The sequence below is a fragment of the Penicillium subrubescens genome (assembly GCF_028828155.1).
Source record: "Penicillium subrubescens strain IBT 31985 chromosome Unknown utg000006l_segment0_segment0, whole genome shotgun sequence".
NCBI lineage: Eukaryota > Fungi > Ascomycota > Eurotiomycetes > Eurotiales > Aspergillaceae > Penicillium > Penicillium subrubescens.
This window is the reverse complement of record NW_026643156.1, coordinates 2,986,215-3,013,138: the sequence shown is the minus strand read 5'-3', so window position 1 is coordinate 3,013,138 and position 26,924 is coordinate 2,986,215. Positions and strand designations below refer to the sequence as shown.

Here is a 26,924-nt window from a genome sequence, read left to right as displayed (position 1 = left end):
CAAGTACAAACGTGACGGAGAAAAGACGCCCAGTTCAGAGAGACATAAGCTCTCGAGATCCTTGAAGATCTCGTGGTCGTTCCATTTCTTTTCTCCAGTGTATTGCTGCAGGCGCGTCATCCTAAGTCGCTTAAGACGCTGAGCGAAGACCAGGGGGTCTCTCTTTATCGTCACGGGAACAACCCATAACTTGCAGAGCCAAAAGAGCCTGACAGCCTGAGAAATTTGGCAACCAGAAATCAGCAATTTATGCCTGAGGCAGAAAGACCACACTTTTCTTAAGACGCCAAGCCAAGCAGAAACTGCAGTTTAAAAGGTACGAAAGAACAGTATTCAAAAGAAAGAAAAACTCTTATTACTATTCTGCTGCATCAGCTCGATCAGCTTTCGATCCTCGTTGATCACTTTGGACTCTCTTCTCATGGTGCTTTCTTCCACACTTTAGTTGATCCACACAGCTTTGATCCCCCGCAAAATCCCTTCGGTCGAACTATTCTCCGCTACCCGCGCCATCTCCATTCCCGGCAGGCGGTCAGCAACTCAAACTATTGGATACACGTGATACTGGGACTGTAGCAATAAACGTCTCTTCGACGAGTTGACTTCACTCGTGGACGCCAACCATCATGGAGCAGTCATCGGCACAAAATCAGATGCCGGGTCTGCCCCATGCGGGAGCTCCACAGGGGGTCCCGTCGGCGGACTACTGGTCTTCTATCGATGCTTTGTATCAGGATCCTCAGCTCCAACCTCAAGCTGCGCCGTCACAGCAACAGAATCCGTCTGCACAGCAGCAAGCGCCAATGGGGATCACCTGGGATCATCCCGTATTCCAACAACAGCAGCAGCGAGCGCAACAGCATCAGAACCCTCTCGCCCCTCAGTCCGACCCCAATCACGGCATTTACTCCTCAATTCCTCCTCCTTCTTGGCAATCAAACCCGCTGCAGACTCCAGCTCGATACGCAAATTCCCCTCAATACCAAACCCAACAACAAACTTCGCAGTATCAGCAGGGCCAAATGCCGTTCGATCCTCTTTCGATCAATCCATCCGAGAGCTCGAACTTCCCCTCATACTCATACCAGCCGGGCTACTTCCATCCGCAACAACTTCCTCTCCAAGACTCTTTCCCATCTCGAACGCCCCCCCAACAACACCAACCTCAACATCAACAACAACAACAAGCAAGACAGCAGCAACCGGAATATTCCACCAGTGCCCCACAGTCCTCTATGCAATATTCTATGCCCTCGAGCTTTCCCCAGGACCTCTTGTCAAACACCATCGACCTCACTAATGACGACTTCCCGAGTACTGAGTCCGGAGTTTCCCATCAAACAATCGACCCGTCATTTCTCAATGAGATGGCTCGGTCGTCGAATGCGTCGCACCCTCTGCCTAGTAACTTTTCCTTCGGAGGCTCGGTGGACTTTGAAAGACCCGATGGGCTTTTCAATTATTTCCAGAACGATCTCTCAGTTCAGCCACAACTAACCACACCCCAGAATACTGGTGTCGCTCAACTTGGTACGAATTTTATATCTGATAACCCTTATGTCTTTTTTTCTACCTTTACTAATTGAGTTAGGCGGACTTGCTCCGAGACCTGCTGGAATCCCCCATCAACCTGCCCTTGCCCCCGCACCCAAGAAGGCCCCAGCTAAGAAGGCCCCACAGGTCAAGAAGACTGGTATAAAGGGACAAAAGAAGCAGCAGACAGAGTCGGACAGTGGAAGTTCTGACGAGTCCGATTTGGAGGTTGACCCAGAACCGTCTCCCCTTCCTGCGGTTCGATCAAGTGAGCCTCTTGAAGCTGCGCACTATGACACAATACAAGCGGTTTGGTCTCCGCGTAATCTGCGCGTCCCTGCCGAGAAAGTAAAGGCCTCCTTGGTTGCATTCAAGGATGTTGTTAAAGGGCTCCGTGATGGCTGGAAAGACCAAGTCCAAGCAATGAAAACCGCAGAGAACCATGGGGACAATGACAAGGCAACCAAACTTAAGCAAGCCGTGGCTCTCCAGCGTCGCACCATGGAGAAGATTATCTCCGCCACTTTAGAAACAGGTCACCCTGTCATCGTCGAGAAGTATGACCCCCTCCTCCCTTTGATCCTTTTCTTTCCCCTGCTGCACTTTCTTCCTGTGGTTGGCATGGCCATAAAACTTTTGAAGGGAATTAAGAGCAAGACCCACGTAATCCTGTCTTTTGTGATCCTGGATGAACTTTTCTATTTGATTACCAATGATCCTGGCTAGAATTTAAGGCTTCGTCTTGCTGTCTTGAGGCCGAATACACTACTTTGTGAGATCGTGCCCAAGTCCGCCGGAGAGGTCAAAGCTGCAGGTGGCTACGACTAAGCAGTCGTGAGGGATGCCTTCAGAAAAGCTACTCTATGCCATCCCGCGAGACCGGATGAATGAAATTTGACCCCGGTCTAGCGAAATGGAAGGGCTGCCAATGCTTCGGTTCTACAAAGATTCTACCATCTTGCATGCTGACCAATTACATTTTGACCTTATCTTTGTTTCGTCTCATTCGTTTCATTCAGATCGCTAATTATCGCAATAACACAGGCTTGGCGAACATCCGGTAACACTGTCCGTGTTCTACTCATTCCTGGCGGATCGGTTCCAGGCCGCTGATTTGGAAGGCTCGTTGACATCGAACTTGCTGAAGGTGCGTTCTATTTCAAGAATTAACATGAATCTCAACCATATACTAGACTCTTACTTGGATGTTAACTCAATTGTTAGCTTCTTGCACGATTTGTGACTGTAGACGAGGAATTGCTGCAGAAAACCAACATGGCGAAGCTGCTTCCACGATTCCTCAAGAAGGGAACACCCCGCGTCAAGGACCTCGCGCAGACTATCCTAGACAATGCCGCCGCATCTACCAAAAGGAAGCAGAGTAATGCGAAGCCAATCAAGGAAGAGTCACCCGCTAAAGGAGACTCGCCGTCAGCAGAGATTGTGGGCGCCAAACGTTTGCGGGATGGTGAGAGCAATGGTCAACCCGCTACGAAGCGGATGATTGTTACTTCCAATCTGAAGGACACTCTTAAGCCGACCTCTGCGTCAAACGGTCCTATCAAACGTACTTCAGAGGGCATCCAGAACGGTAAGTCTGCTCCTGTGCCGGCTGCTCCTCGCCCAAAGCCGCCAATCGCGGCCCCCAAGCCGACTGTCATCTTTGGGGCACTCAGTTCAGCATCCAAGAGACTGGGCACTACCAACGCGGAACGAAAAGCAGCTCAAGCGGCTGCGAAGCCAACGTATGTTATATCATGTTTCCCGCTTTGCACTTGAATCGACGCACGAATGTACTAACTTTCACGATAGGCCGCCGCCAGAAAGCAAAGACAAACCGACTGCACCGGCTCCGAAGCCCGCGTTCTCCTTCGGCGACATCCTGGCGGACCTTAGCAAGCCCAAGCAGGCGGCTGTCGCCAAGCCTGCAGAAGACAAACCACCGGAGACTGAAGAGGAGCGCCAGAAGCGCCTCCGCAAGGAAGCGCGGCGCAAGCTTCGTGTTACGTGGAAGCCGGATGATCAACTGACTGAAGTTCGGCTGTTCACTCACGATCCGGACGAAGAGCTTGGTCCCGGCGATGGATCTATGCGCGGTATGGGCGATGTTAAGGGAGAGGGTAGTGTCCTCAAACTTCACAAGGATCTGGAGGAACTTGAGGAAGATGACCTTGGTGGCATCCGGGAGACTACTCTTAATGATTACAATGGGCTATCTGAGATTCTCATTGAGTCCGCGGACATGAAAAGCGCCAACTTTGTTAAGCGTGGCGGTGATGAACCTCCTGTCAGCAATGAGAAGACCGCTCAAGAACAGCGCGAGGCGACCACTCTCATGGTGTTCCACGCTTCTCCTGCTGATGTCCCGCCTACTCCGAAGGAACCTCCTGGTGCTGATCCGAATGAAAACGCTTCTGAAGTCATTCCCTTTGGCGAAATCCCTGACAATGTCAAGGTATGTCCGGCTTACCTTTGAATCAAAAGAACCTTGACGTTGGCTGATTACTAACTAACCATTGCAATAGGCTCGACAGGAACGTTACTTTGACTATGTCAATCCCAAGCCTGCAGCCGCTACCGCTGCTGCCGCGGCCGTCACTGTCTCTGCGCCAGTGCCAGCGCCAGCTGCAGCTGTGGGAAACCCTGGATTTGATATTTCAAGCCTACTGCAAATCATCAAGGCCGGGACCCCGCAGCAGCAACCTGCGCCTCCGCCAGTTGCCCAGCAGGCGCCCATGTCCGACCTCGAGCGGACCATCAGCATGTTCCGCCAACAGCAGGGTCAGCCTCAGGTCCCTCTGGTCCCCCAGATTCCACAACTGCCTATCGCTCAGCCACCAGCTGTGCCAGGGGGTGTGGACTTCCAGCAGCTCATGAGCGTGATGCAGCAGTTCCAGCAGGGAACTGGCTTCGCTCAGCAGCAGCCGGTGCAGTCGCAGCCACAGATGCAACCTAATCTGGGCGCTATGTTCTCGCAATTCGCCGGACAGAATCAGCAAGCTGGTCCCTCGAACTCGACCCAGAGTTACGAGGATCCCGAGCGCAAGCGAGTCCGTGACAGTGGTCACTATGATGACCCATACGACAACCAGTGGAGTCGTGGCAAGCGGACTAAGGCGAACGATCTCAAGCCTGTAAGTTTTGATTACACATTATGCTTTGCTCAATCCGAAATGCTAATTTGGAAAATAGTACAAGGTCGGACTCGTTGCCTGCCGGTTCTGGAAGGAAGGCAAGTGCCGGAAGGGCGACAACTGTACCTTCCGACACGACCCCTAAATACCTTCCGATGATCCAACCAGATACTATAATCTGGTCTCTCGATAAATACCCTCCTCCTGTTCCCCACGCCACGTCTTCCCCAGCATGACGATTTCACCCCTTTCACCTTGTATTTCATAACCCTATCCAATCACGACAATGCATGGCAACCCCCCTAGGGAAGTTTTTTCTGCTGAACATTTTAACCCAGGATGGAGCTAGTCTCTTCCGGGTTGGTGGAAACATTTCTGGCGGATTAAGGTGCCTCTTGGGCGTTGCTTCGGTTATTTCCCGCAACGTTTTGCATGGCTACCCCCTTTCCATTGTCCTTGGATGATGGGTTGGGGGTCGCACCAGGCGTTTTTATTTGTTTCGTTTTTTCCACCTCTGCAATTCTCCTGGCTGATTGATCCCTGCCATGGATGGCATCTTCCTTCCTTATCCTATCCTAGGTTGTGGAGATGAGATCTTAGCAGGGCGGTAAGCCGGAGCGAGCTGCGGATGTCATATCACGGCGCATAGTTCTTCTCATTTTTGATTTTCCTTTCAGGGGAAGGAGGGTATAACCTTGTACATTAGATAATTACAGCCTCACAATGGACATTCGATCCAATATCTTCCAAACACAGTAAGACCTCGTACCTGTAACTCTCTAACGTATTATCATGTAGTCGTCACTCATAAATCACTTTTCGCATCCACCTTCCAATACAACCCAATAAACACCCATATCCTCTATTCTCACGAATGAAACACAAAATCCGCCCTCACCCCCGCCAACCGACAAGTCCCCTGATACATCCTCTCCAACGTCGCCCTCATAAAATCCACATCAATCGACTCCCCACCCCAATACCTCAAACGTGCGAATCACGTCCTCACAAGCGCGGCCCAATTCGTCGGTGGCTCCAACATCCACCCCCGGGCCTGCGAACATTCAAACTCCCCAACACGGCGGCGATAATCTGCACCGCGGCGCCGAACGTGCTCCGCAGGATATTCCAGATATACCCGTGGCGGTGGTGGTACCACCAGCGCGGGATGAGTTCTGCGCAATTGTCGATTGCTTTTTGGGCCTGGCTGAAGATTTCGCGGAAGAGTTGCGTGTTGCTTTGGTGGTAGGATGGGAGGGAGTGGTGGTGTATTGCTAGGTAGAGGATTGAGCGGTAGACTTTTTCGAAGCAGAGGGCTCGGCGGCCCCAGAGGTAGAATTGAAGACCCTTGTTATCGGGGGATGGGTCAGGGGAGGCTTGGGATAGTTGCTCGCGCCTTATTTCGAACCTAGAGGAGGAGTCGCTAGTGGGAGTGTGTCCAATCGGGGAGCTTCGTGGAGGTTATGAGGTGGTTCTCATGTACGGAAATAGGTTTAGCTTGGGTTGACATACCAGAAATCAACTACTTGGACTGCATCGGCGGTTCTTTGGACTACGCCGCCGATATTTGTGATCCATTCGTCTTCTCCACCACGCCACATATCAATGAGGATGTCGTTGACAGTTCGGCGGTTGTATATCGGTCCGATATACAGGATCCAGCCCTTTTCGTCGTCTGATTCGTTAGTGTTCGGTGGCTTGGGTGGGCTATCATTGATATCCTCCATCATCTTATCAAGTCTTCGAAGGGAAAGGATCGGAGTAGCCCAATTTTTCCAATCCACTACTTCACAAGGGGAGTTCGCTCTGCATTTCACTATTTAATTCGGATTGGTTAATTTGGATACTAATATCAATCTGGTCAATCTGGAAGGAGTCGTCAAAGTTTCAAAACTTACTGTTCTGCCTGAATACAAGACCAATATAACCGTGATTCAAGATTATGATAGTCCGCATCAGCGGTTCACGGTTTTCTGCACAAGGGCCGTAGACGAACTTCCAATCTGCAAGAGGCCTGTTGGAAGCAAAACCAAGCTTGCAATGGACGTATCGCATGTCTATGATATTGTACCGCCAGAATAAAACACGAGATATCGGTAGGCGAAGTATGTAACGAGCCGAAACGCTGTTTCGCGGCATGAAAGGATGCCTCGGCGAGTTCGATATAAACGTCTGACGGGGGTGGTCCGAAAAAGTACAACGCGAAGAAAGGGAAGAGTGACAGTCCTCAGTTTGCTCCTAACCCACGAATACATGAAGACCTACAAGAGCAAACGACCACTGACTGTTCTACATTCTACTAAAATTCAATTTGCATAGAGAAAGAGAATTCGTCATTTCCATATCGTCACTATCGCTAACGTTGCAGAAAACAGCCGCCAATATGGGCGCTAGTGGGTGATGTACATGTACAGAATGGGGGTCTGCCTCAGCAGGAAGAGAGAAAGACAGACAGCCGAGCAGATGATAGAAACAAGGCCCCTCAGAAACGCCAGGAAAACAATGCTGATGCAAGAAGCAAGTGGATAACGGCAGGAGCGATCACCACTACCGGACTCTCTTCTTGCCTCTGGTTGGCTGAGGCGCTTCGCACAGCTCAGTCCAAGCATCCTCGAAGCCAGTCTTCCGCGCGCCAATCTGTCCCTCGTAGAAGTTGAGTTTGCGGACGACTTCCATGGCACCGGTTCCCAGACCCATTGTCTTGCCCATGATAATACATTCCGACACACCCTCGATGAGATCAGTGCGGCCTGCACCACCGGCGTCGAAGAGGTGATCGGCAGTCTTCTCGAACGAGGCCAGCTGGAGAACGGAGTCACGCATCTTGGCCAGACCGAAACGAGTAATACCCAGTACTTCACCCTTGTAGGTCATAACGTCGGCGAGGAGCTGCATGTGACGAGGATCAATGTCCATGTCCTTCATGACCTCACTAATTTCAGTAATGATTGTGCTTCGGGCGGCCTCGATACCGAGAACCTCGCGAGCCTCCATGACGTTGTTGGTTCTAGTGTGCAGACCATCCACACCAGCAGTAGTCATACAATCCCTCAAACCGTAGCCTTCCACAAGAAGGGTGTTGGTGGTTCCCTTCTCATCGGTTCGGATGATGGCACGGGCAGCCTGCGGGTGACCCATGATCTGGATGTTGGGCATCATGCGCTTCAGATGCTTGAGACGCAAGAAGGGATCGGCACTGGTAGCGGCAATCTCGGTCTTCGACAGGCCTGCCTTGCTAGCTGGGTCAAGGTCGATCAGAAGGGTGATGGAGTTGCGGGTGGTACGGAACTTGAGGTCGTCACCCTTGAATCGCTTGTGGCTCTTGATGGCGGCAAGAATTTGGGGCATTGTAATTTCAAGTTGCAGATCGTCAATCGTCTTCTGGTTGATCTTGGCAGTAATGTAGGCCTCATTGCCTGTCCAAACTTCTGTGATCGAGTGAATCACATCGCGAAGATACGTCTTCTCAATCCGACCCTTCACAATGCGAGCCGAAGCAATTTGATCCTTGGTGACCAGCTCGCAGGCAATGACCGGAGTACTGATTTCCTTGGAGGCGTTGATAATTTCCTTGATACGGGGTACACCCTGAGTGATACTCATGCCGGCAACACCAGCGAAATGGAAAGTTTTCAAGGTCATCTGAGTACCGGGTTCACCAATGGACTGGGCACCGACTGCACCGACGGCATGGCCGGGTTCGACTTGGGCTTTCTTGTACTTCAATAGACAAGCGGCGATGAAAGCCCGGAGAGTGGTCTCGGTCAACTTGCCGGTATGGTCCAAGCCCTTTCGGCTTCTGGCATCGGAGGGATCGTAGTCGCCACCATGAGCGATCAGCTTCTCGGCCTTATCCTGGACGTAATGCTCAATAGAGTCGAGGAAGTCACGGGCACTTTCAAACTGGTCGACACCATGGTCGCTGCGATCCATGTATCCCAGTTCGTTGCCCATCAGATCAAAGCGGACGAGCTTAGCACGCTCCTTCTCAAGCATCTCCGCGCAGACTTCCATGATTTCTTGCGGCAACAAACTTCGCTCGTCATTGTTGTAGGTAGTCGACTCAGAGTGAATGAAGGTTCGGTCGAAGTGGACTGGCTTGGCTTTGCCCTCCATATCCACGGGATCCAGCTTGTCGTCACCGTACTGGAACTGCACAATAGCAGCCGACGAATTCCGAACTGTATCATCGTATCTAGTAGACAAATCCTCAAGTGACTTCATCAACCGACGAGACATGTAACCAGTTTCGGCAGTCTTGACAGCAGTATCGACCAGACCTTCACGACCAGACATGGCGTGGAAAATGAACTCCGTAGGCAAAAGACCAGAGAAGAAACTGTTCCGAACGAAACCCTTGGACGGAGGCTGGCGCGCGTTCTTCGGGAAATGAGGCAGCGTTCGATCCTGGAAACCATCCTGGACACGCGAACCACCGATAATTTGCTGACCCACAAGTGCAACCATCTGGGACACGTTGATACTGGAACCCTTGGAACCGGATGTAGCCATGATCAGGGGAGAGTTGTACTTGCTAAGCTGGGCAATACACTCGTCACCAGCTTGCTGACGGACCTTACTGAGGATACCGGACAGCTGATTCTCCATTGTCTGCAATTCGTCGCAACCGGGGTACTTCTCCAGTGTACCAGCCTTGTATTTGGCAATGACCTCGTCACAAGCAGCATAAGCCGTCTCCACCAGATCATTCTTGGACTGGACCAGTCGAGCGCTGGGGTAAACATCACCGATACCGATGGAAAAGCCGATGTTGGTGAACCAACGGGCGGAGAGCTTTGACAGACGATTCATGCCTTCAGCAGCAGCTGGTGGGCCATAATCACGAAGCATAATGTAGAACACATTGTCCTTCTTTCCAGAACCAATAGTGGATTTGTCCATGACACCACACATGACTTCGGAGTTACGGATCACTAGCCAGCCATCATTCGGATCCAGATCCTTTGGCCGGCCATCCTTGGGTTGCTTGAATTCACGACAAGCAGCATCCAAGTTGACAAGCACAGGATCTTCCTTGTTGGGATGCATCAGAATGTTGAAGACCTGTTTGCCGGTCCAGAGCATCTGGGGCTTGAGAACGGAGGGCGGCGGGAGGTCGAATTTCGTTTCATGACCCAGCATGTAGAGACAAATTTGGGTGAATGATCGACGATCGAAGAAGTTGTCCTTGCTGCTCAGCAGGTAGGCAGCACTGATGAAATCCTGAATGGCAGAAATGATAGGCTCGCCGTTCTTGGGAGTTGCCAAGTTGTTTTTCACACCCATCAGTTCCATAGCTTCGGCTCGAGCCTCTTCTGTCTGAGGGACGTGCAGATTCATCTCGTCACCGTCGAAGTCAGCGTTGTAAGGATTACAGACACATTCGTTCAATCGGAAAGTTCGATGCGGCCGGACTCTGGCGAAATGGGAAAGAATACTGAGCTTGTGCAGCGAGGGCTGTCGATTGAAGAGAACGATATCACCGTCCTCGATATGACGCTCGACTGTGTCACCTTCCTGAAGTTCATTGGCAACATGCTTAAGGTTACCATACTTCAGCATCATCTTGAAGGTTGAATCCTTCTTCATAAGATAGTTGGCTCCGGGCCACTTCTTAGATCCATTCAATACACGCGCTTGGAGCTTCTCCTTGTTGTAACGAGTCACAACCTCGGGGTATGTCATGTTCTTGGCCACAAGTTCAGGAACGGCAACTTCGTCGACTCGCAGGTTCGGATCTGGCGAAATGACTGTACGACCGGAGAAATCGACACGTTTTCCTGACAGATTACCACGGAATCGACCCTGCTTTCCTTTGAGTCGTTGCACAAAACCACGGATGGGCTTGCCTAGATCAGCCTTGTTCAGCCCGGGGACATCACTGTTGATGTAGACTGCGATTTGCAGTTGCATGTAATCCCAGCATTCCATGATGGTTTGCACCGGAGCACCTTTCAGCAGAGCGTTCTTCAGATTGATGTTCGACTGCACAATATCTCCAAGCTTGGCAGTGAGGTCATCTTCTGTCGAGGCACCTTCTTGGCCCACAGACGGTCGAATACAGACCGGAGGAGCTGGTATGAATTGCCAGAGGAACATCTCCGGTCGGGCCTCCTTTGGATCCAAGCCCAAGAGTTCACAATCGGTGTTGGAGATTCTCTTGAAAAGCTTCAACACGCGCAGAGCATTCATATCATCCTGCGCTTTCTTGAAATGCTTCTCGATTTCTGAGTTGGCATTTCGAGCTTCGGCGAAGGACTCATCAAAGATGGTTTTGCTGATCGGAGGCTGCTTCTTGACCGAAGTGGAGGAGTTGAATGCGCGGAACTTGTCGTGGGTGATCTTCAAAGCACTCGAACCAGCCTTCTTCACAACACCGTTGATCGCCTGGCAGTGTTCGCATTGTCGAGTTTTCCGGCAACGTTCATTGATACGCTTAGCGATTTGCATTCGTCGGAGGTTATCCAATCCCGGGCGGCGCATCTCGCGCAGGAAGGCACGGCGCTCTGTCTCGGGGAGTAGGATGCGAGAACATTCCTTGCAAATTTCTTGGAGGATTCCAATCACGCGCTTGAAGTAACCGACGTGGAAGGCAGGCAAGACGAGCCTGACGTGACCGAAATGACCGTTACATTCTTTCAACATGTGTCCACAGGTCTTGCACTGTGCCGTCTTGTTGGAAATACCCATGCGCGCATCAAGCGGACCATTGGAAACAACCGCTCTGTCATGATCGAGGTCGAAGAACTTGCGGTCCGAAACTTCGACCACAGCTTGACTGACAATATCATCGTTGGTCCTGTAAGAGAGATAGTAATTAGCGACCGGTCTCACGCGAAATCACTACAGCTTGGACCTCAAGCCGAGAATAAAAGTGGGTCCACATACAGAACACCAAATTTCAGTTCTTTGATCACTTTAGGAACACGATCAATGACCTGGGCCTTGCCCAGGTCGATCTGAGAGCTCTCTGGGGGCTGCATTGCGCCGTGGTCAAGGGTAGGACATGGCAAGGTGACTCAAAGCTGACTTGATCGTCGCAGGCGGGTGTCAGCCGCGATCGACGGGAATCAACGAGGGACAGATAGCCAAATTCGACGCAGCAGTGACCGAAGATGGGCTAAGAATGGAAATATCCGGTAAGATACTGAGGAAAAGAGATGAGGAACAAAGAATGGCGCTGGCCGGAAAGGAATGAAGGACGCAACCGCGGCGGGGTTGGCCACGAACTTTTTTTCTGCCGCTGGAGCTCCCACCGCCTGGAAGCACGGATCAAGCACCCAGTTAACCAATCATATCAATGGAAAGTAGTTATGCTCTTGCATACTTCTTATGACATCCGTTGGTCGTGATGGTCGTGAAGATCTGTATAGCCAATCCTCTGGGGTGTCCAAAGCAGCTTTTTAAACTTGATATTCGTTTGATTCTGAGTACAAAATCAAACGTACTATGTATTCCTTGTCAGTCATAGGTATCTTCCACTTCCACTGCACGCAAAACTTTAGATAGCTCTACACAGGCCACTAATCGTATCTACCGTATACTACAGGAAGCTGGAAAAGCAACTTTCAGTCTACGCAATCATAATTTGTATGAAGTGATGATATTTGTATATACATCCTCAAACTACAACCCCAAAGCTGTATTCCCATTGAGAAACCCCAATTTAAGACTGATTCAACCTCGAAAACCCACCCTCAGGAGGCTGCAACCAATTCCTCTTATCATACTCCCACCCCTCAGCACCCTCAATAACATGGAAGGTATACGCATACCGACTCTTCGGGCTAGTATTCTTCTCACTCTTATGCAGCACATTCCCATGAATCAAAACCAGCGACCCAGCCTTAACAGTCAAGATCTCCAAATCCTCATCAGAAGGCTCCTCAACCTTCTCCTCCTCCATACCCTTCGGCAAAGAAGGCCCATCATTCTCAACAAACTCCGTCCCCTTATCATCAGCCCTCCTCACAAACCGGCGGGCGATGTGTCCGCCCTTCCGACCCTTATGAGAACCCTTCCACATACCCAGTGTCGCATTGCCAGGTCCGGAATCCTGCAAGGCATACCACCACCCGACCGCTGATGGCGGGTTCGTGTACAGGAACTCCGAGTCGCGGTGCGATGGGACCGCGCCGCCGATGGAGGGCTGCTTGCAGATGACCATGCTCTGGAGGACGCGCGGGTCGACGAAGCCGAGAGATTTGGCCACGGCGGCGTTCTGCTCGTTCAGAGAGATGGCCTTGAATGGAGGCGAGAGCGTGTGCAGAGAGTGGCCGATCTTGTTGACGGCCAGGTGCTTTGGTTTGATCAGTGCGGGGCGACCTGTGAGCGGATCAGGCTCGGTGGTGAACGCGTCCGGTTCGAAGAAGAACCGGATCTTGTCGCCCGAGTTCAAGAAGTAGTCATCGCCCACATGTTCGGCCTGGTCATCATCACCGGTGGTAAATTGCGTGAGCGGGTGTGAGTCCAGCGAGAAGTCGTTGAGTAGAGTGTTGGTCTCGGCCAAGAGAGATGCGATCTCAGTTGGGCTTAGGTAGTCAGGGACGACCAGGTAGCCGTTCTCGTGGAACGAGGCTACCTGTGCTTCAGTTAGGCCGGCCATGATTGTGGTGTGAAAGAGAGAAGAGGGAACAGGAACTGGAGAAGTCACGAAGTTGACCTAAAAGGCGGGGAATGTTGATAAGCGATATCGATCTGCCGAGATTAGGTTGGGTTGGGTCGGCTATCAGAGGTGTATGGATCCCATTGCTACGTTGCGATAAGAGAGATCAGTGGACATTAAGCGAAATGCTGATGCGTCTATTTTTGCTCCCCTGAACTAGACAAATCTAAGTTATCAAGGAAACTAACAGCACGAAAGGCAATCAAAAGTCAAAGTAGGTATCATTTGTCTTCGTTGTACAGAGCAGATACTAGATGAACAGTGCATCAAAAGGCAATGTCCAAAAACGCCGCCATGCCGGATATTCGAAAAAGAAAGACAAAGCAGTAAATACACAATTTGAATCATAACCATAAGTCCTGGTATAAAATCGAAGGAGACCACCCAGGCAATACATAACCGTACATAAAATCATCATATGCAAAATTCAAAGATTATTGTTTTTGGTCGGTTCTCATCAGCTGGCATAGCCCATGGTAGCCGATGGCCGAGGAGGCGCATATTTGCGCACAGCTCGGCTTGGGCTGCATGCCACAGAGCCTATGTCGATGGTCTTGAGCTCCCGGCTCAGGGCGTCCATGCCTGGGTTGCCAGTGCTCACATGACTAGCGGCAACGGGGTATCCTGGAGACCCGTGGGAAATTGGCACCTTCGATGGGATGGGAGGACCAGTGTTATAATCGTACAGCGGCGAACGAGAGCCAGGAGAAGGAGACACAGAGCCCCGCGAGGAGCGTGGGCGGTCTACTGAGGTTGGGGTGCTGTAGCCCCGACTATGAGAGTAGCTGCCGTAGCTATCGTGGCCCCGGTCCGCGCGAGGCGGAGTTCGCTCCACAGGCTCACGAGTGTGAACGTGGGTCGGCGTGTACTTCTTGCTCGGGCGATCAGTCTCAGTGCGAAATCCCACTCGAGGTGGGCCGGCGGGGCGAGAGGAGTCGTTGCCACGAGAGGTAGGTCGTGGGGAGTGTTTGAACCGGATAATCACCTCAGGCTTGCGAGGAGTCTTCCTCTCTGGCTCAGGTGCCCAAGTGTCTGTAGGTAGGTGATCAGACGGATCAATCTCACGGCCATCATCACCGATGATGGGCTGATCGGGGTCACGGATAGGCTCGACCTCCGAGCGCACCGCTGCATCTCGCGCTTGAGAGAGAGAATCGTATGCCGGCGATGGTTCCCTACTCGTCACCGACCGAGACGACCGTGGGTTGTACGAATCGTAGGAGTCGGGGGAGAATGGAACGGAGGAGCCTCGAGAAGTCGAGGGACGTGGGCTGACGGACTTGCGAGTGACCATGCGTGTATCCGGGCTCACAGAACCACCTCTACTCCTGATAGAGCTTCGATCATCCATAGGCTGCGGAGACGTTCGGAGCGGATAGATAGGGGCCTCATATGGCATAGGGATTGGCACGGGGGCTTGCGAAGGCTTAGATACCGGGACCATGGCCGAGCTGAGAGATGCTGACAATGGTTGAGGAATCATCATCTCATCCTCCATGTGACTGGTACTGCCCTTGCGGCTAGTTCGTCCCTCAAACACCCGATCTTGTTCTTCACTTTCGTAACCAGCCACCAAACTCGCTGGCACGGACGGAGAGGGATCCCTCGCGTACCCAGGGCTCACATACCCAGGGCTGTATGGTGTGTAAGGCGAGGGTGGTTGACTGGGCATTTTCACGGGTGATGGTGGCTGGGCCATGCGAGACCTATGAACGGGCGGTGGAGGAGGGGGACCATCCTCATTCTCATCCTCCACACGCGGCTGCATCATGGCGTATTCTGGATGATAAGGATCACTTCGAGGAGCCGGCAGGGCTTTCATGGTGCGTGGTTGATATCGGAGATCATCCCCTGGCCCGGAGGAGGAACTTGGACGTGAATACTGCAGGGGGGCGGGTTCATCGCCATGACCAGGTGCTCGTGGTGTGAATGTGGAAACATGACCAAATGTCATGGGGTTTGCACTGTATTGAGGAGAGACCACCGAGCTGTACGCATCTTGTGGCTGGGGAGCCCGGTCGTACAGTGGACTCCCATGTGGATCGGACTCGAACGGCGGCTCTGATGTTGAACGATAGTCCCGAGGCTGATCATAGTCTACGTGGCTGCGCATCGTAGGAACAGGGCGAATTTCATATTGAGGTTGAGAAATTTCGTTAGGATATTTCGATTCGTGGACATTTCGTCTCATCGTGCCAGCGGGTGGAAGGGGAGCGGGAGCTGGATTGTCCCACTCGCTGTGGTATGCATCATGGGCATCATATGTCCCTCGAGTCTTCATACTCGGGGCGCGTGCATTGTAAGATTGGTTGTAAGATGGATTGTCATAGGAAGGTTCGGGTTGATTTGAAGGGTATGGGAGGGCATCAGGATTCGTGACCGGGGTGGGTGCGGGCATGGTGTGAGCATGATCACGCATGGCCGGTCGTGACGGCTGGGGGTGTTGCAGCGGCGGTGGAGGAGCCGATTGAGTCTGCTCTAGGATAGAGGGCCTCGGAGGGGGAGGCGCAGCTCCAGATGGATCGGTAGGTAGAGGCCGTCTCTTGACTTTCTCCAAAGACCGTGGGCCAGACAGTCCCGAGCTTGATGGGCCAGTGACAGCAGCAGCCTTGCCTTGAACCCTCTCCGCCGCTTCTTTCCGCTTCACAATGACCGCCTCGTCTTGTTGGCGGGTATCGTAGTAGGTCATCTCGATCCGAACATCACCAGCATATTTGCCTCGGCACTGGAGTGGATGCCAGTGGTCGTTCTGGCTTCCTCCGGGGATGATCAAGTTCTGCAGGTCAATCCAGGTCTCTCCAATCAAGTCTGTCTTTTTATCGTCGTTGAATATGGACACCTTTAGTTTGAAGTAATCTGGTGACTCATGTACTGTGAAGCGGAGCTCGTGATCCCTAGATATTCCAACATGTTAATCAATGTTGGGCTTAGAGGGGGATTGTTTTGAGTGTTGTATCAACGTACCATCTGGGAGTTTGTCCACCACGCAGGTCGGTAGGGGTCTTCTTTGCTTCTTTGCCTAGTCGTGCGGCACAATATGGGTTTTGCTTGCCCATGGTTTTGCGATTGGGCAGGTTTTTGGCACGATCAATGATGGCGACCAGGGTGCCAATGGGGGGGCCATCAACAGACATATCGGCGAAGATGCCTGCGGCATGGTTGATCTTGGTGAGCTTTGACATGATGGTTGCAGGAGCGATTGCTCAGAAGCTCGCTGTTTCAACCAGATGCAAAAACAAGCTCAGTAGCCAGGGGATAAAAGAGGGCAAACCAGCATTGAAGATATCTGAAAAGAAGAGAAGAGTGAGGAGGGGGAAAAGATAAACGCCCACCTTCTGGAATGTCAAGGTCTGTATTGAGGGGGCTGGGGGATCCACGCTGTGACTGGTCTGATTGGACAGAACCCCTGATTCAGCCTGGTTCAGGCGTCTCGACCCCGGTGGATCCGGGCGATATGACCATACATGACAATACACTGATACGGGATTTATCGATAAACAAGTCTGTGATGACTCCAGTGACTATGGACTGTGCCTCACAACTACGTCAGCCCTATTGACACTTATTCTACTTTTCAAACTACACATCTTTTCCAGCCTCGCTCAGCACATGAAGCCCAACATGCAAGATAGATTACAGTGTCCCCATTTCATTCCACATCCTCGCTCATTGCACCCAACCCCAGCCAGAAATCGAGAATGGGGTGGATCGGCGGCGTCAGCTTCTCGCAGATTCCCCAGCCACCGCAACCACCGCGACCACAGCCAAGTGGACAAAGGGGCATCTCACCCCGCCAGGAGGTGCAACGATTGGCGACTGGTCCAGAGTCGTGATCGTCATCCTTCGATAGCGTCGTTTGTGAATCCGGTTTCATTCGATCTGCTACACGCCTGTCAGGCACAAGCTCTCCACCTGTAAGGTTGACAAGATAGTAGAAAGTAAATATTGCCATGGCGACGAGCAAAACACACCACTTCCTCCCCGCTTTGAGTCAACGAAACGAGTCCTATGCCAGACAATTTGAATACTCTTCAGATCTTATTGATAATATCATTGACCTCCTCCCTTCATAGTGAGACAGTTCTCGATAATTGATGATGTACAACTCTCCCTGCTTCCGATGTCAGACACATTGGCTGTTGCCTGCCTCACTGCCCCAGTAGATGGGGCAACGCCGAGACTTCCGATCACTGCCCATCGGGCCATTTCTATTATTAAAAGAGAGATCGAGATGAAGAACCCGGGAGCCTGCAAGAAAATAACACAAAGGTATGAAGTTTGTAGCCAAAGATAGATCAAGCTTGAGGAAGATGTTGGTTATCATGGAGTTGAGATGTCAGATATAGATCATCATTAGAAATAGCGTCAAGAAGAGGCTATCGCTATTCCAGGTAGACTGGTGAATGCCATCTCTGAAACTGGAACTTTATCTGCGAGCTGTCAATATTTCAACAATGATACAACTCCTGCAGATCGCAGTGCACAGCATGCAGCTGTCCATGAATGCACCCCGCCGAATCGAGATGATGCGGGATGAACGAGTGCCTGGTAGCCTTACGGCCTTACAGCCTTGTGGCCTGAGAATGGCCCCGATCAGATCTGCCTCAGGCCACAACACCTCTCGCCGCCATTCCCAATCAGTGCGAAACTTTTTTGATCGGCAGAAAAAAAGATCCTCCAGCCTTTACGATCAGACACCTCTGCGCGCCACGAGGTTCTGTCTCGGCATTCTTGGTTCTATTCATTGAGTCTTACGCCTTCTCCCGGCGCTTGAAATAGCACCCAACACATCACCATGGCGGCGCCCGTCCTGCCTCTGCAGCAGGTGAAACTCGCCTCGCTGCCCTCAACCCGCCTTACTCCAGAGCAGCAATACTGGCGCACCTTCAAGAACCCTCTGTTGATTCCTTCGCCGGCCAATGGCCCGGTCAATCTCATCACTCAACCTTCCGCCCCATCTTCCTCCGCCGCATTCCATTCTCTGACACAACCTCCGGACGTTTTCACGGTGACCACTGGTGCGCGAGTACAAATCTACTCGATTCGCACACGCAAGCTTCTGCGGACGATTACTCGGTTTGACGACACAGTTCGCGGCACAGATGTCCGCCCTGATGGTCGTATCTTTGTGGCGGGTGATGATACGGGTAAATTGCAGGTCTTCGATGTGAACTCGCGTGCCATCTTGAAGACATGGACGGATCACAAGCAGCCGGTGTGGGTGAGCAAGTTCTCGCCCAGCGACCCGACAGCGCTCCTGTCGGCCAGTGATGACCGTACTGTTCGGTTGTGGGATTTGTCGTCAGACTCGAGTGCGCGGACGTTTGTCGGTCACACTGACTACGTACGAAGCGGTTCTTACATGCCGGGCTCGATGTCTTCCTCTGGGTTGCTGGTTTCTGGTTCTTACGATCGTACCGTTCGTATCTGGGACCCGCGTGTTGAAGGCCGTGCGGCTATGACGTTCAAGATGGCCGCTCCCATTGAGACTGTGCTGCCAATGCCGGCGGGTACCACGGTTCTGGCTGCTGCCGACAACAAGATCGGCGTGCTGGATATCGTTGCTGGAAAGCCGCTACACATTATTCAGAGCCACCAGAAGACGGTCACGTCTCTTGCATTGGCATCAAACGGAGAGCGCCTTATTAGTGGTGCGCTGGATGGCCACATGAAGGTCTTTGAAACGACCGGGTGGAACCCCGTCTCCGGATCCAAGTACCCCTCCCCTATTCTGTCGCTCAAGGTTATCACCTCTGGTATAGCGTATGAGGATAGGCACATTGCTGTGGGTATGCAGTCAGGTCTTCTCTCGATCAAGACCCGGCTGTCTGGCCAACAAAAGGTCAAGGAGCGTGAACGCCAAAAGGAGATGCAAGCTCTTCTGGAGGGCAAACTGGAGGAGCACGATCGGCAAGTTGCCAAGAAGCAGAAGCTGCGCGGCTCCGGCTGGGAAAAGCGCCTTCGTGGACGTGATTTCATCGGCGAGGGAGTGGATATCGTGATTGAAGGCCAGGATCGCAAGAAACGGAAGAAGGAGCAGCCATGGGAGAATGATCTCCGCAAGGGACGCTACTCCGTTGCCCTCGACCAAGTCCTCTCATCTACCGACAAGACCGCCCAACTCACCCTCTTCACAGCCCTCCGTCACCGCTCCGCTCTCCGTTCCTCGCTCAAAGACCGCGATGAAGTCACTCTGCAGCCCGTTCTGCACTGGATCTACAAGCACATCCGCGAACCCCGTCTAGTAGATCTGTGTGTCGAAGTTGCCATGAATGTCCTCGACATCTACTCGGGCAATCTGGGCCAGTCTGCCCAGATTGACAAGCAGGTGGAGCGTCTGCATAAGCGAGTGCGGGATGAGGTCGAGATGGCCCAGCATGCATGCCAAACGAAAGGCATGCTGGATATGCTGAAGGTCAATTGAGCGAGACCATAGCTCTCATGTGAAACTGGCTTGGAGTTTAATATTTGGGCAGGTGTCTTTTCTTGGGACCTTGGATTTTCTTTTCAGTTGGTGTATATGGCGGGCCATTGAGCATTCTGTATATTGCATAGAAAATAAAAGTCGACCATTTTCCACATTTCAAAATCTTTGGATGATTCTAGTTCCGAGTCTGTGTGAAGTATCGGATTGATAATCTAGAGACTGCAGTGTAAACTGCCTAAATTCAAGGGGAATCACTGGCCATGTACATCTATGTAGTTCCGCGCAGCATAAACTCGTCCCGTATCATATAGACCCGTGTTCTAGATACTACATGTCTTTGAAGTAGCGGTCTGGATCAAAAGCGGCCTGTATTGTAGTTGAATAATAAGGTAATTTTCGATTAATTATCAGAATCGTACGAGGAACTCTTCAACTCTTCTAGTCCATCTAATCGAAGTGCTGTACTTGAGGTAAGGGTGCACGGGACACTCCTTGGTACTTGGGAGGTACTTTGTACTTTGTAAGCCGAGTTTATCCAAACGTCGTCCCGGCGATCTCAGCCACCACGTCAGGTCCCCAATCCGTGATCGGCCAGTCCACCGTTTCTTTTTCTGTCTTTTCCCCCACGACAAGAGAATTTTCGGACTTGACATCTTTCTCCCCGCTCAAAGAGATCCCGAGATCCAAGTTCTTCAAAGGAATTCTCGACATCGTCAGGACATACGCTTCCTTCACAATATCTCCCTCGGTTAACCCTTGGCAACGTGCCCAACCCTCCACCCCCTCCATCCGCCCCGCCCCTCGACCACCTGAGCAGCAAAACCAACTGTTCAGCTCCACCTTCGGCTCTATTGTGGGGAGGGTCGAGACCGACTGATTGGCGATGCTCTAAGGGAAAGGAAAAAGGGCAGAAAAAAAATCCCAAGAAGAGCCAACGGGCAGTAGTAAGCAAGCCCGCCTCCGCTTGGGACGACCCAGAAAATCAATCACGTCACGCTTGTCACGCTGTCCTTTCATCATGGCCGCCGCCCTCGACGAGGAAGATCTTTCGATCCCTCTCGCTCCCACCGACCGCGACCGTCCACGAGATCGAGAACGTGAACGTACCAGCAAGGCTACCAGCTCCAACCCCTCCGCGATGGCAATGCCTCCGCCCTCGCGCCCGACCGGTCGCCCCGACCCCACGACCCAGTCCCCGGCCACTATGCGGGATATGCAGCGCCTCGATCAGTATCAGACTGTCAAGATACTAGGTGAGGGATCGTTTGGAAAGGTCAAGCTTGCTATCCACCAGCCAAGTGGACGGCAAGTGGCCCTGAAGATCATCTCACGGCGCAAGCTGCTGTCTCGGGACATGGTTGGGCGCGTGGAGCGAGAGATTCAGTATCTGCAATTGCTACGACACCCTCACATCATTAAATTGTAGGATATAGCTTCCCTTTCCTCTCTCATTCTGTTTACCCCTAGGAGGAATTGATCCCTCCCCCTTCTCCCTTCTCCCCTTCTCCCCCACTTATACAATTGTACTGGTATGTACTGGTTGACTGACCGAGTTGCCCCGCCTCTCCCACTAGATACACCGTGATCGCCACCAAAACCGACATTGTGATGGTCCTCGAGTACGCCGAACGCGAATTGTTTGATTACTTGGTTCGAAAGGGAAAATGTGGTGATGATGAGGCCCGCAAGTTCTTCCAGCAGATTATTTGCGCCGTCGAGTATTGCCATCGACACAAGATTGTCCACCGTGATCTAAAGCCCGAGAACCTGCTCATCGACAGCACGAAGAGTGTCAAGATTGCTGATTTCGGATTGAGTAACATTATGACGGACGGAAATTTCTTGAAGACTAGCTGCGGAAGTCCGAACTATGCTGCCCCCGAGGTCATCTCCGGAAAACTCTATGCCGGCCCAGAGGTCGATGTTTGGAGTTGCGGTGTTATTCTCTACGTGCTTCTGGTGGGCCGCTTGCCTTTTGATGATGATTATATTCCCGCTCTCTTCAAAAAGATCGCTGCTGGCAACTTCCACATTCCCGGGTACATTTCGCCTGGAGCAGCCCGGCTCATTCGCGCCATGCTTCAGGTCCACCCGGTGCACAGAATTACCATTCCAGAGATTCGACAAGACCCATGGTTCACCAAGAACCTCCCCAAGTACCTCGAGCCTCCACCGGAGGAGTTCATTGCTACAGATGTGGATCTGAGTAAGATTGACCCTCGCAAGGTCGGCTCTGGAAAGCCAGTCCCTGTGCAGCACAAGATTCACCAAATCGCTGTGTCCAAGCTGGAGCGGAGCATGGGATATGATCGGGAAGATATTGAAGATGCCCTACGTCACCCGGAGCCTAGTGCGATCAAGGATGCCTTTTCGATTGTCGTTGAAAACGAAATGATGCAGACCAATTGTAAGTTATTGTTCTGATTCCTGTCGGTGCAGGCTGGCTAACTCTATGTTCCTCATAGCTCCAACCGATGACAATATCTTGGCTCAGAGTGTATCATCACCCCCGTCGAAAATAACCGCACCAGCTCCTGCCCAAAGAGCCCCCGCAGCTCCAAGATCCCAAGAACAGCCAGCTGCGGCACCTGCCCGAACCCCAAGTGTCTCACGCCGCCCACGACCAGAGGAAACTCAACAAGATGACACCGACGAATTTGAGCCCCTGCGTCTCAGCCATGTCCGAATTCTGCCTACAAGTTTGCCCTACGTCCACGATCAGCTCATGGAGCAACGTGACCGAGAACAGAGAGCTCGTCTCGAAGAGCGCCGACGGGAAGCAGCTCGTGCCGAGGAGGACCGCTCAGGGTCTGAACGCAGAGAACTGACTCCGGAAGAGCAGGCCGCCACAGCTCGTGCATTGAAGCCTCATTCTCGCAGTGTCGTCGATCTGGATAAGTTGAGATTTGAACCGCCCATTGGCCATCCCATCACACAACAGCCCAAGAGATCCCGCAAATGGCAATTTGGTATTCGCTCCCGGAATCAGCCATACGAGGCAATGCTGTACCTTTACCGCGCGATTGCTGCTCAAGGTGGAGTATGGGATATTCAGCCTGTTGAGTCCGGCACAACCATTGGGCCCGATGCGACATCAGACAAACCCAAGCCTCTGCAAAGCAAATACCCTGAACTCCCATCGGACTACTACATTCCCAAGGATCCCTGGTTTATCCGCGCCCGCCTGCTAAAAGAAGGCGTCAAACCCCCCGGAGCATCAACCAGTGTCTACAACAGCCGCAGCGACCTCGAAGAGCTCCGTCGGCGGTTCAACATTTCCGGTATTTCCGCCCCCGCCGAGGACAAGGACAAAGACATCAAATCCCCCACATCCGACAACGGCGGCGTATCCGCCCCCTCCTCCGCCTCGCAAAATACCGGCTTACCCAGTATTTCGCACGGAGTCTGGGTCTTTGTCGATATCCAGCTCTACCAACTCGAGGAGAACAACTACATGGTTGACTTTAAGTGTGATGGATACCAAAACGTTATTCGTGCCCATGGTGATACGGAGTGGCACCCGATCAGCAAGCGCTTCATGAACAAGGAGAAGGAGGTCACTAGCCCATACCCATTCCTTGATGTGGCATCGGATCTTGTGGCACAGCTGGCCGTGGCTAGCTAGATTCCTTGAATCTCATTTTATCTCTATGATCATGACATTTTCCATCAAACTCAACCCCTGTTTTCCTGGGCTCATCTTTGTTAATGTCTCTTGCTGGTGTGTGTTTGTGTGGAGTGGAGTATGATTGTGTACATGGATTTTGATTTTGCATTTGGTGTGTCATTTTTCGAATCTTTCCATAAGCAAGCGTGTCTTTTTCTTTTCTTCTGTGACTTTTCACATTCTGTGGAGTTTAGGTATTGCTCTTCTCTATTATCTTACCTTCTTCAATATAAATTATGATACTTTTGATCGGGATGTACACAAAACACAAAACCACGTCTTTATTGGCAGTTTAAACTTCAAATTGCAAAATCGAACCCATCTCCTCCGGAACAGAAAACTAAGTACTTACCTCAGAAACATCATCCTCTTCCATAGTCGGCGCTATCAGTAAAGGACCGGCAAGAACGCAACATCTGGACGCCTAGGTGTCATAGGCCTCCCCGTTTGCTTGTAAAGCGCATCGACCACCTCTCGAACACTATCAAAGCACATTGTCTTTCCGTTCAGCTTCTGTACCCAGGCCGGTACTGGCATCGGACCTTCTTCTTCAGGCCCAGCCTTATTAAAACGAAAGATTGGCTTCACATATAGGACAAAATGAGATATTCCGCCCCAATTTTCCATATTTTGCAACGTGGTCAGAAATGCTTCGTACTTGGAGGGCAGCTTGTTGTGATGTTTCCGGCAGTACAAGACCCATGCGTGCCTTGAACGTCTCGCTTTGTCCAAAGCATTTTTTCATTACGCACCGGGGTTCTCCCGTGCATCGGGGTTCGTTAGGATCTTGAAAGACACAAGTCCCGGGTTGCTCATAGTCCACTTCATTGATGGTCTTGGTGTTGTTGGGGGGTTTTCTGTGAAGAGGTACCGGCGTACTCGTACAGGTTAGGAGGTTGAGTGGTTTGTGTTTGTGGCGAGGTAAGAATATCACCGAGAGTATCGTGAATAGAGGGTAAGCAGGGGCGAGTTTGGGTAGAAGGCCCAAGTTGCAATGGGGGTAAATTCACCGACTCGGGATCAGCAGCTGTGTGAACGTATTGAGACATATCGTTTGACACTTGTCGATCTATGATTTTGTAACTCACAGTTTGGGAAACAAGATGAACGTTGTAGAGATGAAAATCAAATGAGTGAAGTCTAAGAATAAACTCGAGGCTGCATGATTGATGTTCTGGGTTGTAATAGGTATCGAGAGAGTACAAGGGCGAGGACGAGGTATTTATCTCGAGGTTGCCAGCTATGTATCGACTATTCTTTATTCCTTACTTGTCGAAAGATAGAACAATCGAGGAGGACATCCTTTGAGGACAATAATATAGCCATTGAAAGAAGTGCGTTTCAGTCTCGATTTTTTCAGTTGAAACAAGCATGGTGAATAAAAATAGAGCTCTATTTATATCAGCAAAGAAATTCATCAATGAAAAACAAATCTCTCGTGAATCTGTAACCCCTTTGGACGCAATGTCCCTTGGTTTACGGTAGTTCCAAGAACAACCTTGCTTGCACTAAAGTTTCTTTGAATATAACCCTCAAAGAATTCCATTGTAGAGGTTTGTCTCCCTGTCTGACAGCGAGTAATCTCGTACTAAGTGTTATTATGCGTATATTGAATCTGCAATATTGCTAACGCTTCGTATGCCGTGGCCAGGAACCTACAGGTTGGCAAGATTTCACTTTATGGAGTTTAGATAGCTCTATAAGGTTATTTACCTTCTTCAATATAAATTATTATACTTCTGATCGGGATGTATACAAAACAAACCTCTTGTTGGTAGATTAAACTTCAACTTGCAAATATTTCACCAAAGTAACTAAATAATCACTTAAAAACAGATCGAAACATAATATCTGGAATCCTAGCGGTCTTAGACCATCCCGCTTGATTGTAGAGCGCTTCAATCACCTCTCGAACACGAGTAAAGGCCATTTCCAATCCGGCAAACTTGTGTAGCCGGATTCCTCGGGATATATGGATCCATTATTGCCGAAGACATAGCGTCATCTTGAAGAGGGTGTCTCATTATGCTCTGCTTCCTATCACGCTGACAAGGTTGGAGAATTGGGGCGGTATATCGCATTTTGTTTTCTCTGTCCGTCCGAGGGAACGTGTTCGGGAGGGTAATCTTAGACTTTGGGGTTCTTTGCATGGAGCGGAGGGTTCTGGGGACGGACGCTAGGGTGCTGTCCTAGTACCTGCCGGGTCCCGCGATGTAATATTGTGCTGTCCAAATACAAGGCCACGGCTTTCGAGATTTTCCCTGGACATGGGGATTCGTTAGGATTTTGGAGGATACAAGTACCTGATTCTGTGTTGGGGGTTTGATGAGGCTGGGGGATTCTAAGCTGGTGGGGATTGTCGGTTTTGGGCATTGCTCGTGATATTCTTCTAGCAGTAGTTGGAGTTGTCTGTCAGCTTCATTGATGGCCGTGGTATTCTTGGATAGTGGGTGCGAGGAGGTGCCTGCGTACTGGTTAGGAGGATGAGGTACGCCTTAATTCATTTCTGGCCACAGACCAGTTTTAAACACATATCTGGTAATTTGGTTTAGCTTGATTACAAAAAGAGGTGGAATAAACCTGAGATCGTTAAGAAACCTTTTCATTCATAGCGAGGTTTAACCTGGTGATCCAAAGACCAACCCATACCTTAAAGCCTGAGAATCGTTCCCCATATCGCCGCAAAATTTTGAACAGACCTAGCTTGAAAATATGAGATTAACAAAATCAATGATATCAACTAACCTGGAGTTGTTCAAGCGCACGCACCGCATCCTCCATAGCCTGCGAAACTTGACAAGTAAATGTTCGCTTGCTCCTAAGCTCGCCGATTGCAGAGGACATCATACCAATGACATCGGTGCACTTCAAATAAAAGTAACAGCCTCCCAATCCATATGACCGATACATCGCAATATCGTGAGTCGCATGTTCCAGAACCGACGCCATTGCCTCAGGTGGCATGTAGAAAGTACCGTTTATCCATGATGTAAGAGTGTCGATGAGCTCGTGTTGTAGCTCGAGGAATCGTTCGCGGGGCTGCATGTTGGAGGAGGAAGGGAGTGAAAATGCTGATGGGGATGAGGACTGAATGTTTAGAGGTTTGAGGCGGGTTGGTAAGTGAGGTTTAGGAAGCGCTAGTTGCCTGTACTGAAGTCTCAGAAGAGTGAGGGAGTGAGCGATTACTTGTGTTGCGGCGACTGCTTTTTTAATGCAACTTTTTGACTCGAGGGGGCCGAGTTGCATTCATTCTTTGAGAAACTGTATATTAATCAATGGTTTTTTAAAAGTTGGACAATTTCATTGTTCCATCCTAAGAAAGCCCATTGAAGAGAGATTCTATTAACAATCGATCATGGAAGAAATGGCCCAGAGAGAAAGTCAATATGTAAATAACAGTCAAAGCAGAGCCTGGAAATAGTCAAGTTACAAAGAGTGTAACAACGGCTTTCGGAAAACCAAAGGAATCAACCATACATTGTTCGCCCACCTATATAC

At 51.0% G+C, this 26,924-nt stretch overlaps 9 protein-coding genes across 9 annotated transcripts; 3 read left to right on the top strand and 6 right to left on the bottom strand.

Moving 5' to 3' along the window:
- Positions 1-626: 626 nt before the first annotated feature.
- N7473_009614 (uncharacterized protein) lies at positions 627-5,387 on the top strand (the record flags this gene model as incomplete). Its single annotated transcript, XM_057155553.1, has 7 exons — positions 627-1,530; positions 1,592-2,090; positions 2,578-2,680; positions 2,758-3,278; positions 3,346-3,988; positions 4,059-4,667; positions 4,726-5,387. The coding sequence occupies 7 exons, from the start codon at positions 627-629 to the stop codon at positions 4,810-4,812; spliced, it is 3,366 nt and encodes a 1,121-aa protein (XP_057006683.1). The 3' UTR covers positions 4,813-5,387.
- A 285-nt stretch (positions 5,388-5,672) lies between these two features.
- On the bottom strand, positions 5,673-6,397 carry N7473_009613 (uncharacterized protein; the record flags this gene model as incomplete). The annotated part of the gene is made up of 2 exons (XM_057155552.1): positions 5,673-6,117; positions 6,180-6,397. The coding sequence occupies 2 exons, from the start codon at positions 6,395-6,397 to the stop codon at positions 5,673-5,675; spliced, it is 663 nt and encodes a 220-aa protein (XP_057006682.1).
- An 817-nt stretch (positions 6,398-7,214) lies between these two features.
- N7473_009612 (DNA-directed RNA polymerase III core subunit RPO31) lies at positions 7,215-11,650 on the bottom strand (the record flags this gene model as incomplete). The annotated part of the gene is made up of 2 exons (XM_057155551.1): positions 7,215-11,466; positions 11,556-11,650. 2 exons carry the CDS (start codon positions 11,648-11,650, stop codon positions 7,215-7,217), a joined length of 4,347 nt encoding a protein of 1,448 aa, XP_057006681.1.
- Positions 11,651-12,333: 683 nt separating this feature from the next.
- N7473_009611 (phytanoyl-CoA dioxygenase family protein) lies at positions 12,334-13,272 on the bottom strand (the record flags this gene model as incomplete). The annotated part of the gene is made up of 1 exon (XM_057155550.1): positions 12,334-13,272. One exon carries the CDS (start codon positions 13,270-13,272, stop codon positions 12,334-12,336), a length of 939 nt encoding a protein of 312 aa, XP_057006680.1.
- A 517-nt stretch (positions 13,273-13,789) lies between these two features.
- On the bottom strand, positions 13,790-16,514 carry N7473_009610 (uncharacterized protein; the record flags this gene model as incomplete). Its single annotated transcript, XM_057155549.1, has 2 exons — positions 13,790-16,226; positions 16,297-16,514. The coding sequence occupies 2 exons, from the start codon at positions 16,512-16,514 to the stop codon at positions 13,790-13,792; spliced, it is 2,655 nt and encodes an 884-aa protein (XP_057006679.1).
- A 467-nt stretch (positions 16,515-16,981) lies between these two features.
- Positions 16,982-17,284, bottom strand: N7473_009609 (uncharacterized protein; the record flags this gene model as incomplete). Its single annotated transcript, XM_057155548.1, has 1 exon — positions 16,982-17,284. One exon carries the CDS (start codon positions 17,282-17,284, stop codon positions 16,982-16,984), a length of 303 nt encoding a protein of 100 aa, XP_057006678.1.
- Positions 17,285-18,127: 843 nt separating this feature from the next.
- Positions 18,128-19,756, top strand: N7473_009608 (snoRNA-binding rRNA-processing protein UTP15; the record flags this gene model as incomplete). The annotated part of the gene is made up of 1 exon (XM_057155547.1): positions 18,128-19,756. The coding sequence occupies one exon, from the start codon at positions 18,128-18,130 to the stop codon at positions 19,754-19,756; it is 1,629 nt and encodes a 542-aa protein (XP_057006677.1).
- A 1,021-nt stretch (positions 19,757-20,777) lies between these two features.
- N7473_009607 (SNF1 family serine/threonine-protein kinase) lies at positions 20,778-23,384 on the top strand (the record flags this gene model as incomplete). Its single annotated transcript, XM_057155546.1, has 3 exons — positions 20,778-21,181; positions 21,334-22,166; positions 22,225-23,384. 3 exons carry the CDS (start codon positions 20,778-20,780, stop codon positions 23,382-23,384), a joined length of 2,397 nt encoding a protein of 798 aa, XP_057006676.1.
- Positions 23,385-26,162: 2,778 nt separating this feature from the next.
- Positions 26,163-26,471, bottom strand: N7473_009606 (uncharacterized protein; the record flags this gene model as incomplete). The annotated part of the gene is made up of 1 exon (XM_057155545.1): positions 26,163-26,471. The coding sequence occupies one exon, from the start codon at positions 26,469-26,471 to the stop codon at positions 26,163-26,165; it is 309 nt and encodes a 102-aa protein (XP_057006675.1).
- Between the last annotated feature and the right edge of the window lie 453 nt (positions 26,472-26,924).